Here is a 16,741-nt window from a genome sequence, read left to right as displayed (position 1 = left end):
GAAGAAAATGTCATGAAAATATTCCACTTTCCAAAACTAATAAGTGGCAATTTAATTTAAATAAGAAAATAAATCTTCCTGTGCACATCTGCTATCAATTTCTGCCTTTAGTTTGTGCCCTTGCTGTTGGGCACAGTGGATTGCTAACATAATGCCAGCCATGCAGCTCTTAATCACATAATCATGGCTGGCTTTCATTTTTGTCCCCAGGATGAGGAAAGAAGTTATTTTTATTTCTTAAAAATGGACATGAATACATATTTTATTAAAGTAAGATTTCCCAGGAATTTATGTATTTGACAGTTATATAAAACCATTAAATGTTTTCTCTATGTTAGAGGGAGAGGGAGGCGTTGGGGATTCATTTTTTCTGTAATAGCATTTTAGACATTTGGAGAAATGCACTTTTATTATAGAATTTCAAATAGTCATTCTTTTTACCCTATGGCCTAACTGGCTTTTTTATCTCTTTAACAGCTGACTGGTCTAGAAGGTTTTCAGTTGGTTATGTCTTAGGGGGCCCAATTCTGGGAGGTAGTGAATGTTCCCCAACATCTATTGGGTGAAATTGAGTGTGATCAGCAAGGGGCTGATCCTGTTCATTACCAAGGGCCAGATTTTTAAAGATGCCTAGAGATGCAGGTAGGTGCTCAATGGATTTTTTAAAAGTGCCTCATAGGGATTTTGAAAATCCCACTTGACACCTACCTGCCTCTCTAGGTACCAAACGACCTTTACAATTCTGGCCTAAGTGCCTCCAGTTGTCCTTTAGGGATGATGGCCTCAGTACTTTGCAGGAGGCGCTCAGCGCCCCATATGTTCAAGCCCCAATTGGGGATGCTTTGCAACTGAAGTAACTCAACATCCATTAGGGAAGTACTTATCTTGAAGAATTGAGACCATATAAATAAAACTGACTGGCTTGTCAGTGGCATATGGCATGAATTCCTATTTTTGGATCGTATGCAGTATTCAGGTACAATGAGCTGTATTTAAGTTTAACATCATACACGTTTTACACACAGCAGACTTATTTAGTACTTATTGCAATACTTTTTTTAAAAAAAGAATCTTGAATAAATGCCAAGTATTGCAAACAGCATCATTACTGGCTTTGTTACTGATTTTATAGCACCAGTTTTTTAGAAAGTGCTTTGCCATTGAAAACGTCAGATTAATGCTTCTTAGTTTATGAAGGAAAAGAGTTGTGTGGAAATGAATGAGGTAAATATTTTATCAAATAAAATACAAACAAACATGTTTGTTTTAATTGAAAACAATTAAAATTCACCTCACTGGCAGATAATGGATAGGAAATATTGAACTTATCAATATTTGATTCTGCAGTAATTGAATATTTGAGAAAATGGAGCTACATCTGAAGTGTACATCCTAATGAGTTGGCCATTGTGACAGCATGTGCACACTTTTATACCTTTTCAGACTCGTGAACAGCTGCAAGCTGATCTCCTCAGGTACCAGGCAAAAATTGAAGATCTGGAGAAATCTCTGATTGAAAAAGGACAGGTAAAAGGCTCTCTTAATGCCCTCTGTCAAATCATCTTCTCCCTTGCATGCAGCAGTGCTCTTGTCATCTTCATTGCTTGCTGGTGTATTCATGTGTCTGATGCAACTTAGTTACCATTCCACCAGTTGGACCACCTGATTAAAGGAACATATTGTATAGACTGGAAAAAACCCCTACTGAAGATTTGTCTTCCAAAACAAAATATGCTTAAGTCTACATGCACATGGTTGTTAAAACCAGTTCCCTTTTCTTGCCCAGCCCAGGCTCTTCTCCTTCCTCTGGTTTTCTGCTTTCACTGGAAAAGTTTTGGCCATAATTTCAACAAAATGAATGTTATGAATTTCCCATTGAGACCATTTTTGGTGCCCTGGCTGGAAGAATTATAAAATTGTTACTGCCACACACATTTCAGCTGGAAAATAAACCACTGAATGTGTGTTTGATTACTGGGAGCTACTTACAACATTTTATCCACATCACTTACATTGAAATTGGGACCTAGATCTAAATGTAGTTTTTTGTCAGTACTTAGCAAGGATAAATCCTGGCTCTTGGCAGATATAGTGTTCAGGATCTTCAGGAAAATAGCACAGAACTATGATTGTGCACTTTAAAGATGTTCAGTTGCATAACTACAAGTACCTCTTCAGAACTTTTTGGATGTATTATTTTTATACTATGTTTATTGTTGAAAAATTCATTTAAAAATTGAAGTGATGCATAGCAATAAGATGAAAAATAGAGATATATCCAAAAGTATATTTGTGAAAGGTGAATAAAACATAACATTAATATAGTAATATTTCATAAACCTTTTTATTTCAAGTTCACTTCATTTTATAATGATTTATTCTATGCAAGATGTATTCCTTAAGAATGCTGCATGAGTAAAAGGAAACCTTTTACCAAATTAAGGAGAATATAAACAATAGTGTTAGCTTGCGCTTAAGCGCCAAGGTTCTTAGTAAATACTGTGTAAATATAGTGTGTGTGTGTGTGTATGTGTAAAATAAAATAAAACAAAACAACAACAGAATTGTGCAGTAGGTTATAAATTCTAAAATCTTTCAAGTCCCTGAGGGCTCCCAAGAGAAAATAAACTTGTAAGGACTACCTCCTCTTGAGGATCTGCTGTTGTCACTTAAGTATATGGGTAAATAAAGCTGCAGGTATTGAAGACCAATTGCTGCATACCTAAAGCATTAACAAACTATTTGACTCTGAAGATGTAAAGTCTAAACACTATCCATGTAAGTTAGATCGAAGTGAACATGAATATATATGTAAAAAAAATAAATTTTGTGACTTGTTTCCAAATTGATGCATATAACAGGTTTGCTTGGAAATTAGGTTTGATCATTTATTACTTTTTAAGATTCTTAACCACACTACACTCTTTAATCACCCAGTAATCATAGAATCATAGAATATCAGGGTTGGAAGGGACCCCAGAAGGTCATCTAGTCCAACCCCCTGCTCGAAGCAGGACCAATTCCCAGTTAAATCATCCCAGCCAGGGCTTTGTCAAGCCTGACCTTAAAAACCTCTAAGGAAGGAGATTCTACCACCTCCCTAGGTAACGCGTTCCAGTGTTTCACCACCCTCTTAGTGAAAAAGTTTTTCCTAATATCCAATCTAAACCTCCCCCACTGCAACTTGAGACCATTACTCCTCATTCTGTCATCTGCTACCATTGAGAACAGTCTAGAGCCATCCTCTTTGGAACCCCCTTTCAGGTAGTTGAAAGCAGCTATCAAATCCCCCCTCATTCTTCTCTTCTGCAGGCTAAACAATCCCAGCTCCCTCAGCCTCTCCTCATAAGTCATGTGTTCCAGACCCCTAATCATTTTTGTTGCCCTTCGCTGGACTCTCTTCAATTTATCCACATCCTTCTTGTAGTGTGGGGCCCAAAACTGGACACAGTACTCCAGATGAGGCCTCACCAATGTCGAATAGAGGGGAACGATCACGTCCCTCGATCTGCTCGCTATGCCCCTACTTATACATCCCAAAATGCCATTGGCCTTCTTGGCAACAAGGGCACACTGCTGACTCATATCCAGCTTCTCGTCCACTGTCACCCCTAGGTCCTTTTCCGCAGAACTGCTGCCTAGCCATTCGGTCCCTAGTCTGTAGCGGTGCATTGGATTCTTCCATCCTAAGAGCACGACCCTGCACTTATCCTTATTGAACCTCATCAGATTTCTTTTGGCCCAATCCTCCAATTTGTCTAGGTCCTTCTGTATCCTATCCCTCCCCTCCAGCTTATCTACCACTCCTCCCAGTTTAGTATCATCCGCAAATTTGCTGAGAGTGCAATCCACACCATCCTCCAGATCATTTATGAAGATATTGAAGAAAACCGGCCCCAGGACCGACCCTTGGGGCACTCCACTTGATACCGGCTGCCAACTAGACATGGAGCCATTGATCACTACCCGTTGAGCCCGACAATCTAGCCAGCTTTCTACCCACCTTATAGTGCATTCATCCAGCCCATACTTCCTTAACTTGCTGACAAGAATACTGTGGGAGACCGTGTCAAAAGCTTTGCTAAAGTCAAGAAACAATACATCCACTGCTTTCCCTTCATCCACAGAACCAGTAATCTCATTATAAAAGGCGATTAGATTAGTCAGGCATGACCTTCCCTTGGTGAATCCATGCTGGCTGTTCCTGATCACTTTCCTCTCATTCAAGTGCTTCAGGATTGATTCTTTGAGGACCTGCTCCATGATTTTTCCAGGGACTGAGGTGAGGCTGACTGGCCTGTAGTTCCCAGGATCCTCCTTCTTCCCTTTTTTAAAGATTGGCACTACATTAGCCTTTTTCCAGTCATCCGGGACTTCCCCGGTTCGCCACGAGTTTTCAAAGATAATGGCCAATGGCTTTGCAATCACAGCCGCCAATTCCTTTAGCACTCTCGGATGCAACTCGTCCGGCCCCATGAACTTGTGCACGTCTAGCTTTTCTAAATAGTCCCTAACCACCTCTATCTCCACAGAGGGCTGGCCATCTCTTCCCCATTTTGTGATGCCCAGCGCAGCAGTCTGGGAGCTGACCTTGTTAGTGAAAACAGAGGCAAAAAAAGCATTGAGTACATTAGCTTTTTCCATATCCTCTGTCACTAATCCAGAGAAATTAAATGCGCAAGTGGTGGTGGTATTGTGCAATAAAAAAAATGGTCTCTGTGGGTTTGTATGTAAACTAAGCCTTAAAACGTCATCAGAAATCACTCCTGGGGGCTCTGACATATCCACATCTGCTTTCTGGTTGGTTATATGGTAACAATAAATTGTTAGTACCTATATTTGACAAAATAAATTTCTATTTGAAACAAACTCACTTTCTGTGCACAATGTGATTTTTTTTTAAATTGTTGTTTAGCTTGGGATAATTATGATTTAGTAGTAAATATGAACTGTTCCCTCTGGGGTGAGACAGTCCTCTTTAATGCTTAGAGCAGGGCACTATGAATCCGGTGACAGATTTTAAAAAATGGGTGTCTAAAGATTATCATCCTTATTTTTCAGCTAGGGAAACTGAGGCAGAGAGAGTTTACATGACTTTTCTAAAGTTAAACATGCAGACAGTAAAAGAGTCAAGATCAGAAATCTGGGCCAAGATTTTCATAAATAGGTGCCTCATGTTAGGCTCCCAAATCTATATTTAGATGGCTAAATAAGTGATCCCATTTTCAAATGTGGCAAAGGCTCTCATTAACCCCATTTGAGCTCTTTTTGCCAACATTTCCTTTGATGTAAAATAGGAATAATGATAATTATTTACCTCTGTACAGTACTTTGAGGGTCCTATATGAAAGGCACTAAGTGAAAAGGGTTATTTATCATTTAATAATAATATCACATCTCTCAAAAATATTAGACAACATAAGGCCCTGGAAGGAGATACATAGGGACCTGATCCTGTTAAGTGCTGAGCGCCCTCAGTTTCCACTGAAATCAAGATCAGACCCCAAATAGCCAAGTTTTGAAAGGATCTTGTTTGTCACGCAAAATTAAACTTTTAACGAGGAAATCCATATCAGGCATGTGTTTCACTGTAGATCAAAATAGTCAAATTTGTAGATGGAAAATATGTGCAAAGCAGACTGGAAAGAAAACTGGCGCCTCAGCATGTCAAGTTCTTTCCTGTGTGCTTTGCAGGCCAAAACTGGAGAATAACACTTGCCACTGTATTCCTCCCTTCCTCTGAGCATCGCTAAATGCTTTTTAAATGTTAAACTGCATGTTAGATTGCATTTCTCCAGAATTTACTTTGTCCTTTTAATTCTAGTCAATGCACCTAGTCAATGCAGACTGTGAAGAACTTCAAAAAGATCTCACAAAACTAATTGATTGAGCAACAAAATGGCAAATGAAATTTAATGTGGATAAATGTAAAGTAATGCACATTGGAAAGAATAACCCCAACTATACATACAATATGTTGGGGGCTAATTTAGCTGCAACTAATCAGGAGAAAGATCTTGGAGTCATTGTGGATAGTTCTCTGAAGAGGTCCACGCAGTCTGCAGCAGCAGTCAAAAAAGCAAACGGGATGTTAGGAATCATTAAAAAAGGGATCGAGAATAAGACGGAGAATATCTTTTTGCCCTTATATAAATCCATGGTACTCCCACATCTTGAATACTGCATACAGATGTGGTCCCCTCATCTCAAAAAAGATATACTGGCATTAGAAAAGGTTCAGAGAAGGGCAACTAAAACAATTAGGGGTTTGGAATGGGTCCCATATGAGGAGAGATTAAAGAGGCTAGGACTTTTCAGCTTGGAAAAGAGGAGACTAAGGGGGGATATGATAGAGGTATATAAAATCATGAGTGGTGTGGAGAAAGTGAATAAGGAAAAGTTATTTACTTGTTCCCATAATATAAGAACTAGGGCCCACCAAATGAAATTAATGCGTAGCAGGTTTAGAAGGAAGTTCTTCTTCACTCAGCGCAGTCAACCTGTGGAACTCCTTGCCTGAGGAGGTTGTGAAGGCTAGGACTATAACAGGGTTTAAAAGAGAACTGGATAAATTCATGGTGGTTAAGTCCATTCATGGCTATTAGCCAGGATGGTGTCTCTAGCCTCTATTTGTCAGAGGGTGGAGATGGATGGCAGGAGAGAGATCACTCAATCATTACCTGTTTATGGTCACTCCTCTGGGGCACCTGGCATTGGTCACTATCAGTAGACAGGATACTGGGCTGGATGGACCTTTGGTCTGACCCAGTATGGCCTTTCTTATATTCATCTTAACTATTTCCTGGCCTTTTAAGAATTCAGTCTAGTAAATTCTTTTGAAACAAATCAAAACAATCCTCCATCTTTCAAAGAAGTAAGCTCTACATGAAAATAAACGTGAACTTTTCCAGTCTTGTGTCTGTAGGGGCAATACAAAATTAGTAAATACCCTAAAATAACTGATAATTTTATTTTGTGGCAATAGGTAAAAAATCTGTGTGAAATGTGTCTGCAAAGGTTCATTGATGTAAATAGTTATTGCATCAACATGATTTGGGCTGAGATTTTAAAGCAGCTTTGGACTTATCTTGCCCAGCTCTCATTAATTTCTAATGGGTATTGGGTGTCTGAATCCCTTGCCATTTTAGGAAATCTCAGCCATAATACTGAACTAGACCTATTTTAGATTTCAGATACGTTTTCCCTGTTGTTAGATAGAAAATTAATTGGTTGATTTGGAATAAGTATGTCACTCATGTAAGTATTTGAAGTTATGTTAGAGCAATATGGGCCTGATCTCGCAAACAGTATTGAGCAGTGGTAGTAAATTTTTGCAGGATTGGACCTTATGGGCCTTATTGGACCTTATGGGCCTGATCCAAAGTCCATTGAAGGCTGTGGAAAGGGACTCATTGATGTCGGTGAACTTTGGCTCAGGCCCCCATTTTATCAAATGGAAATACAGACCTTTTAATGGGAAAGGAGGTCTTGTATGATTTCACCTACCACCATCACCTTCCCTTTTATTCCATACCTGAAAGGCTGCACATCAGACTCATTTTCACTACCAGCTGAGGACTGCTAACTGCAGGTCTCTGAACTCTCGTTGCACTACTTATGGATCATTAAATACTTTCCTTGCACTTCCCCATAAGGGAATATATAATGGAGCTAAAAGATCTATATTTTAAAGCAGAGCTACTGGGCAAGCTGAAACCCTCTGAGTGACTGAGAAGGCACAATTTCCAATACCAGTAATATTAAACTACGATGGGCAAATACGTGACAACATATACGTTAAATTAACATTGACGACATTACTCCAAAATTGTTAGAGGCTAACATTTAAAGTTTTAATGTGTAAATGATTAGGTTGAACAAAGGAGGAAAGAAGAAAAGCCAAACTAAAAAGAAGCAGGGATTTATTACTTTTTCATCAGTTTTGGAAGTTATTCAGTCCTTAAAATATTTACAACGGGTTTGCTCTTTGATGTGGAACTCATTTTATACTTGGTTGTGCAGTAATGAGTGAAATCATATAATTCTTATTACTGTACTGAGTTCTTTTCTCCCACAGGATTCCAAATGGATAGAAGAAAAGCAGCTCCTTATCAGAACAAACCAGGAGTTGTTAGAAAAGGTATGTGTTCAGAATCTAGGTACCATCTAATCTCTACTCTTCAAGGAAACTGATGTGCTAAGTGTTGAAGTGTTAAGGTAAAATTAACTTTTTTTTTCCTGTCCAAAAACTGTTACACTGAGAGTTTGAGATTAAAGTGTTATTGAATTGTGAGCTCTTTGGGGGGTAAGGGCTATTATGAAATCTATGTTTGTAAAATCTCTAGCTCAGTGAGATGCAATCAGGTTGAAGATCCACCACAGTATAAATGTAAAGCAATAATAATAAAGGAACGGTAGCTGGGCTTTGCCAAAAAAAAAAGTATAGCAGAACTGGAGAAAAATCTCAGATTATGGTCAGTGCCACTAAATTTGTTCCCTAGTTAATAGGATCACTTGTTTGAATTAAATTTTTAAAATGCAGAACCAAGTATTTCAAGCAAGATTGATCACTTAAAATTGTATTATTGGATGATTTAATAGAATAGAAAATTGCCATTTAGGATCTGAGATGCTGAGTGACTTCTTCAAAGTGCTGAATACCCTCCATGGATTTTGGTGAAAGAGTTGAGGGCACTCAGAGAATGAGGCCTCTTAATTAGTGAGTTAAAATTATTAATTCAATAAAATAAGAGAGCCAAAGAAAGATCCATGACTAAAGAACTGCCACTAGAATTATACTTTATTCAGACACTTTTATTGATGTTATAAGCAGTGCCATATGCTGTATTAGCTGTCATACACCCCCCCTGTTTTCATATAAATAAGAAGGTCAGACAAGAATGCTTTTGGTTGGACTCAGGAAAAGGTTCTGTAATGTACTTGCAATATTCCATTTTGCTGTTGTTTAAATAGTCTACAGCCTCAAGGCACAACATTTTTGAGCAGGGGGTTGGACTAGATGACCTCCTGAGGTCTCTTCCAACCCTGATATTCTATGATTTGAGAATTATAATTAGGCCTGAGAGGAAATTGGATTTGATTGTAAAAAGTTAAGTACCGATCCTGTAAGGTGTTGAGAGCACTCAGCACCTCCCAAGATGAGGCCATAGGAAAGAAACATTATACCTTTTGCCCTGAGCACATCACTGAGAGCCAGGAAGTCCTGAATTGTAACAATGGCTCTCAATTTGCTGCATGGCTTTCAGCAAATTATGTAACCTTTCTGTGCTCAGTTGCTCCATCTGTAAAATGGAGGCTGTAAATACTTGCCTGCCAACCTCACAGGGGTGTGGTGAATGTTATTTAGTTAGTGTTGGGAAGCTTTTTAAAGATTTAAAGAGCTAAGTGCAAGTACTATGACTTTAAAAAGTGATGCAAAGTAAATATGAACAGGCTGCTTTAGTTGAAATACTCTTCACTTCTAACCCAGTGTTATTGAGTGTTAAAAGAAGTTCATCATGCATTTTTTCCCTTTAGTTGCGGTTTTATACACAACTTCTGATATCTGCTTCCAAAATGGCTTTATGTAGACTTATCTCAGGAAAGCCCCAGGCAAGGATAATCATTGTCCACACTCAGTGAGGAGTTTGTGTCTATTCATGAGCCAGTAAAGTGCTTCCTAATGTGGGTCTCCTTCTTCATTCCCAAGACTTGGGGCCCATCCATCCAACCATGTGGGCCTTACTTGAAGTCAGTGTTTATAAACATTCACTGGTGTGCTTAACTTTATCCACATGAGCAATCAAATCCACTCTAATTGTGATACTAAGATGCATAAAGTAAAGAACATGCATATATCGTTTCCTGGATTTGGAACTTGGTAAGGGATTTTGGGCTCCAAGTTTTTTTACTTAATTTAACTCTTGCGACTATTTTAATAAGGGATTCTTTGATGAGGATTTAATTTAATTCAACCATAAGTGTCAAGAATAATGCACTTAACTGAATACACAGATTTTTCCATAGCTTAGTGTTATGATATTTTATTATATCTTAGATTTACAAAATGGAGCTGGAAGAGAATCAGCTGAAGAACGAGATGCAGGATGCAAAGGACCAGAATGAGCTGTTAGAATTCAGAGTGCTTGAACTTGAAGTAAGAGATTCTCTCAGTTGTAAGCTCTCAAATGGAGCAGAAATTGTGTTTGAACCCAAGTTGAAATTCATGTAAAGTTCACTGGTGCATGTGTAAGGTGGAAATATTTTGGGGTTTTTTTAAATGCTGTAAGTTTGAATTCTGAAAATGAATACCACTGCCTTAATATGTTTTGGAGAGAATGCTCACTAATTTTTATGAAGATGTAAAATAGCTAATATATACTGCATATAGTTTGTTTTGCACCTAATAAAATATTTTGTTTTGCAATATTTTGCCTTTTTATTTATTTCATTTCCATAACTACACCTTTCCTGCATGTGAAATCACTTGGTATGCATATTACAGACTTGGTTGGCATTGTTTCAATTAACACATCTTCTCACATCTTGCATGCAACGAAGTCTAAGGATCTGACACCTCCATCACATCAACCTGTAATTGTTTTTAAGATGATTTTCAAATTGACAACACTAATATAAATAAAACAAACTTAAAAGAGCAAATTTTTTTAGCACATTTTTAAAAGAATTTCACTTACCTGAAGTCTCTTCTCTGCTGATATAGAACGTGGATGAGACATTCATAAATGTCAAAGTCAAATTTTACAACCAGAACTGCAAATTATAGGTGTGAGGCACAACTATAACTTGTGCAAGTGAAAGTAATGTGTTCTTCAGAGCAAGCTTCTTTCACAAATACTTTTCTTTGAGTAAATGGAATAGGCTATTTATTAAAGTAGATCTAAGATAGGGCTTATAATTTCCATGGGGATGGATGGTGCTCATCACCTCATAGATGGGACCATAGGGAATGTTATGATGCTAAACTGTTGCCACAATATGGTGTCATTCATTGTCACACAGTCGCATTAACTGATAACAGCAAATCCAGTTTGAAAAGGCCATCAACATTTTTACACCATTTACATTCTAGAATAAACTCTACAAAACACTCTCAATGTTACTGTTCCATAATTTTCTTCATCCAGTTCATTTCACCAAAATCCTTAGCATGTATAACCTCCATGGTGAAGATGAAAATCTTATTTTCATCATGCTATGTGGTCATTCTGCTTTTAATCTTTGACTCTTCTTAAAATCTTTTATTTTACCATTTTATTTTACCATCTGTATAGACTGATGTCCATAACATGTAATACAGATTATACATTGTGAGATATTATTGTATCTGTAAATTGTAAATTCTGGAAAATTAAAAATGCAAAGTAACTTGTATTCTGTATACTTTATTAAGCAACTTTAAATTAAAATACAGAACAAGTTAGTTAAAATTGGCAACTAATTTAACAACCAGTTTTCCAAAATTTAAGTATTTTTGGTAAAAGTAACCTGGTGCATATTACATCTTTAAAAATAAACTCTTCAAACCATGTTTAGCATAAGAACTTCCTACATTTAACTAAAGAATCAAATGAAAACTGAACTGTTCAGTACAATGTATTTGTTCTCCTTGCTGAGTACCTATTTACTGAATAACAACTGAAGGATTTTCATGAAATTGCAAATAAGGCATGCAAAATAAATCTCTCACTGATGGACAAGTGCATAGTCACAAAAATTACAAGAGTGGTTGCTTTAGCAAAATTATGCAGCTGTTGGTGAAAGTATTTTCATGCATGGTGATAAACTAAATTCTTTCAGATGAAAATTAGAGTGGATTAGAAAACAGGGTCAATTGTCTATCATTTAGCACAGGCAAATACTGACAAGTTTAATGTGCCAAAAGACTAAACTTAGATTTCACTTTAAATTAGGTCAATTCAGGATTGAATCCCTCCTTCTGTATATGTTATTATCATCAAGCTCACTTACTGGCGTGGCTATGTTTTTAAATTAGACTACTAAGTAGAAAAAAAAACTTTTTAGGAGACAGTACATGGGGAGAAAGGCAATGTGAAACAGAGCCTTTCACCTCTTGGTTGCAGCTTCAAATTCATTAACCAACTCGTTATCCTTTGGTGACCTGTGAAATGACACCGTGGTTGCAGCCCTTTTCCTAAAGGACAAGTGTCCATATCACAAATCAACTAACAAAATTTCCCTCATTTGTAGTTTTGGAAGCAAAACTATGGATGGAATGAGCATGGAAACTGAACTGTCCCTTCACTACTACTTATCTCTGCAGAACAGAGCCAAAACTCTTCTGCAGGGAGTTGTGGGGAAGCTAGAACCGCTGTCTGCCCATGCTACCTCTGTTTTGTGAATAGAAGATGGGGGGTGATTTTAATCTCATTTACACTGATGTTGCAGCAGAGTTACTCTTGTTCTGAATAAGGCCCAGAGCTTCAGCTTCCAGATCTTTTAATCCAGCTACTTTCACAAGCACATCGAAATTTAACGAAAGACCCTCATTTGCTGAAAGTAGGAATACAGCTATTCCACTGAAATAATGGATCATAATGATGAAGAAGTGCGTGAAATGTGCTGAATATATTTTAAATGTTATAATTTTAGAGATCGTATACATGAAAGGATTTCTTCTTGGCACAGAAAATGGTTATAGAAAGTAGAATGTATTATACAAACCTGGGACGAGTAGTGAATTGCTAGGTTTGAGGAATTAAAATGCTGAAATGTAGGGTTTAGCTAACTTCATTGCTGGTTTACTGTGGTTAACACTTAGCTTTATTACTGAAAGTTTTCAGAACAAAAATGCATGTCATTTCAGAATAGATACAATCTCCTCAAGGTCATAATATGATTTGACACTGTTTGATATTTTGTTCTGTAGCCTCTTCACAATAGTCATTATTTGCTCATGAAAGCAATAGATTAAATAAAAGATTCCACCTAACATGAAGTACTTTAGAGGAATATCTAAGTCACCCATCCCTACAATTGGATCCATACAAGTGGACCTGTGTATCCACATGGAGCCTTGCGACGTTCAATGTTGCAGAGGCTCTGCTTGCATGGATTCGATTGTTGAATCAGGACTTTAGTGCTCAAATTACACCAAAACCTTAAAGGACACTGAACAGCACGAAAACCACCATGTGCTTTGACTGCAAATAAGGATCTATGGATTTCTTAATATTGGTAAATTTAGGTTTGTCTTGAATAACTTGGGATAGTCGGGAAGAAACTGACATTATTGTATAATCACAAATATATTGTTTTTTAAATGAAATCTTTCCTCAGGAGAGAGAACGAAGGTCACCGGCATTTAACCTCCATATAACCACCTTCCCTGAAAACAATGGAAGTGCACTTCAGCTGTTCTGTCAACAGGAAGGAATAAAGGTAGATGTGGCTTCATTAGCTAACCAGGAGTATTATCAGAAACACTCGTGTAATCATATGAACACTTTAAATCATGGTTACCTTCGAAAGTACAGCAGTGATTCAGATGTAAGAAATATTTCTTTTCTGCAAAGAAAAAGATATGGTCAAGTTCTGAGAAAAGGAGGGTTTAGGATGAATAGCAGGGGAAAGAGGTCTCCTAGACTGTCGTGTATTCTTCTTCCAAAGGAAATGAAGGCCAGTCACTTGAGATACTTAGAAGTAGCTTGAACTAAACCGTAGAAAATACACGGTAGGGAAGAACATAATTGTATGATATGATTAGTTGATTTGTCATACGGCTCCACATTTATTCAATACTGAATGTACAGTTGCAGTCAGAAAAGTGGCACCTTTTCCATCATCGGTTATGATTCCTATAATGTATTCAGGAGGACCGAATTCAGTGAAGCACTTAAGCACCTCATTTCCCACAAATGTCAATAGCTCAATCTGCTGCACTTTTTTTCCCCCCAAACCAGATCTTTTTCTAAGCCTGTTACCCAATTTCAACATTTCAGTGAGTTGATAAATCTAAATGTGCTAAGATGCATTCTGTCCTCATTTATACCTAGGTTGCTGGATATAACTGAGTACCATTTGATCCACTGTAAACATAACAGTAGCATTTGTGTCACTGTGATGCAAAACTAACATTCAGCTTTTGGAGTCTTCTTGCATGCAAAGGGGCATAAAGACCATGTAAAAAAATTAGTATCTAATGATGTGTTTTCTCCTTTATGAATAATGAATGTTAAAAATATTTTCCAGGATGTGAATATTTCTGAACTTATGAAGAAGCTTGATATCCTTGGAGATAATGGGGTAACAATTTCTTTATTTCAATTACTCCCATGGAATGGCATGCCAGCAAATATGCATTAAGAGACTTTCTATGGCTATATTCAGTACCAAATGTTAGGGCCCATTTTTGCCAGCATAGATGCAATCCCTTCAATGGGAATTGACTTCAGTGGGAGTCACATCTGTGTTTTTCAGGACAGATGTGGGTCGCTGGTGAGTGGCACTAAAAGTTGTGGCACAGGGAATGCACAAGATATGGTGTAATAAAGGTTAGAACAAAATTAAGAGTAGGAAATAAGTTAAAGCTCATTTTTCTATATTGATTCCCTGAAATAGTAACACAGAAGTTTAGATTCTACAACAAAGGGTGCCCTAGAAATACCTTAGAAAGGAAAGATTTTATCGTAGCTTTAGTCTGATCCACAAAGTTTGAGGGTTGGCTCTAGATTATATTCTATGCAGTGAGATCCAAAAGCACTTTCAAAGCAATCAGTATTGCGCTGTTCAATAACAAGTCTAATTCTTCAGTGCTCCCTTGGCTTCGGTGCAAGATTTTTTTGCATTAGGATGGCAGTCCAATGAATTGACATTTTTCACTCTCCTTTGTGTGGGGGGGTGGAGGGTGAGAAAACCTGGATTTGTGCTGGAAATCACTTTAGATAAGCTATTACCAGCAGGACAGTGGGGTGGGAATAGGTATTGTTTCATATTCTCTGTGTATATATAAAGCCTGCTGCAGTTTCCACGATATGCATCTGAGGAAGTGAGCTGTAGCTCACGAAAGCTTATGCTCTAATAAATTGGTTAGTCTCTAAGGTGCCACAAGTCCTCCTTTTCTTTTTGCGAATACAGACTAACACGGCTGTTACTCTGAAACCTTTATTTATTTGTTGTCACTGGACATTTTCTGTGCTTGTCTTTTTAAAAAATAAAGAGATCTGTGATACATACAATAAAATCAAGATCTCTCTCACTTGTTTTGGAGAATGGATTTACAATCCAATGTGAAATACAGTTGCATCTTTTCTGTATTTTAGAATTTGAGAAATGAAGAACAGGTTGCAATAATCCAAGCGGGGACTGTACTTTCCCTCTGTGAAAAGGTAGATTTCAGTAAAGTTTTTTGTTTGCATAAACACTGAGCGTACCATCCTAGAACCGGAAGGATGATTTGTCAGTGACGCATGGCCTTTCTGTTAAATTAACATGGATGTGAGCATGGAGGCATCATAACCTGTGGCTTTATTGGGATTGTACTTGTGGGGGCCTGAATATACATTCAAACATTTAAAATATAACTTTAAAAATGAAAACTTCCTCCGGAGACGTTACCATTAAAACAAAGCTGTAAAAAAACTTTGGGATAAAAGAAGCCTAATCTGGGAAATGTCATCAACCTCAACTCCCAGTGACCTTTTGAGGAATTGAGGGTGCTCAGCACATCACTGGAGGTTCTCAGTGCTTTGCAAAGTTCATACAATGAAGACCAGTTCTGGGCCCATGTCTCCAAGGTTCTGAAAACCTCCTGGAGCTCAATACCATCCTCTACTATGGAAGTCAGTAGAAAAAGAAAGTGCTCAGCACCTCACAGGATCGCTCCTTTCATGTGCCACCTTTGCACTATTTTGTAAGAACACAGGCTGCTAGTTCTTGAACAATTGACCCTTAATATCTTTCCATGACACAGCCACAAATGTATGTCTTTCAGAATGGTCTAAAAATGCATACTGCCCTTTAACGTCCCACACTTTCCTTTACCTAACAGTGTGTTAGTGAGAAATTCATTATAACCTTAACTTGCATGATGTTTTACCTCTTGGATCACACAGTTCAAGCACTTTTGAAAATTGCATTAGTCTCTTGTTATCTCCCTTCTTGTGCCACATGGGGAAGACAGAATTATGAAAACATGATTCAGTATTTCTGTTGTTAGGGCTTGGTCCTCTCCTGGGATTTCACTGAGCTAGTACAGTATAGCTGGTTGTGCTGCTGTGTATTAAGTGGAGAGGTTTCTAAACTCCTTACTAAAGGATGTTTATCTCCCGACTGGTATGCCTGGCAGTCTTCACTAGTATAAAAATAAAGTCAACTGGTCTTGGAAATAGCAATTTCATTTTCCCATAGTCTTGTAGCCATTGGACAACTGAAATGTAATTTAACAAACCATTTATCATTCAAATAATAGTTCTCAAGCTGAGAATTACTTGTATGATATCACTCTCTCACACACATACACATGTGCACACGCACCATTGATTTATCCTGCTGCCTTTTCCTTCTTGTGTAATAATCATCCATGTCCTTCAGCAACAGATCTGTGATCAAACAGAGCAGATTATTATGATCTCCTGATACTTACGAGTGAAAGAAGAAGGAAGAGGTCCAAGAGGGAATACATTTCTTTTAGTAAATGTGATCTTCGCTTGTTCAACATTGTCATAGGATAGGACCAAAAATATTTTCCACAGGACAGATA

The 16,741-nt window shown here is 37.7% G+C and overlaps 1 protein-coding gene across 7 annotated transcripts in view; it reads left to right on the top strand.

Moving 5' to 3' along the window:
- The window catches only part of JAKMIP1 (janus kinase and microtubule interacting protein 1), a 316,709-nt gene that overhangs the window by 195,713 nt on the left and 104,255 nt on the right, over window positions 1-16,741 (top strand). For all 7 annotated transcript variants that reach the window (XM_073342549.2, XM_073342544.2, XM_073342542.2 and 4 more), the window contains 6 exons: window positions 1,444-1,527; window positions 8,078-8,140; window positions 10,058-10,156; window positions 13,321-13,422; window positions 14,233-14,286; window positions 15,303-15,368. In XM_073342549.2, the coding sequence (XP_073198650.1) occupies window positions 1,444-1,527; window positions 8,078-8,140; window positions 10,058-10,156; window positions 13,321-13,422; window positions 14,233-14,286; window positions 15,303-15,368 (468 nt within the window). The remainder of the gene's footprint in view (window positions 1-1,443; window positions 1,528-8,077; window positions 8,141-10,057; window positions 10,157-13,320; window positions 13,423-14,232; window positions 14,287-15,302; window positions 15,369-16,741) is intronic.

The sequence above is a fragment of the Lepidochelys kempii genome, chromosome 4 (genome assembly GCF_965140285.1).
Source record: "Lepidochelys kempii isolate rLepKem1 chromosome 4, rLepKem1.hap1, whole genome shotgun sequence".
Classification (NCBI taxonomy): Eukaryota; Metazoa; Chordata; order Testudines; family Cheloniidae; genus Lepidochelys; species Lepidochelys kempii.
This window is presented reverse-complemented; position numbering and strand designations above follow the sequence as displayed.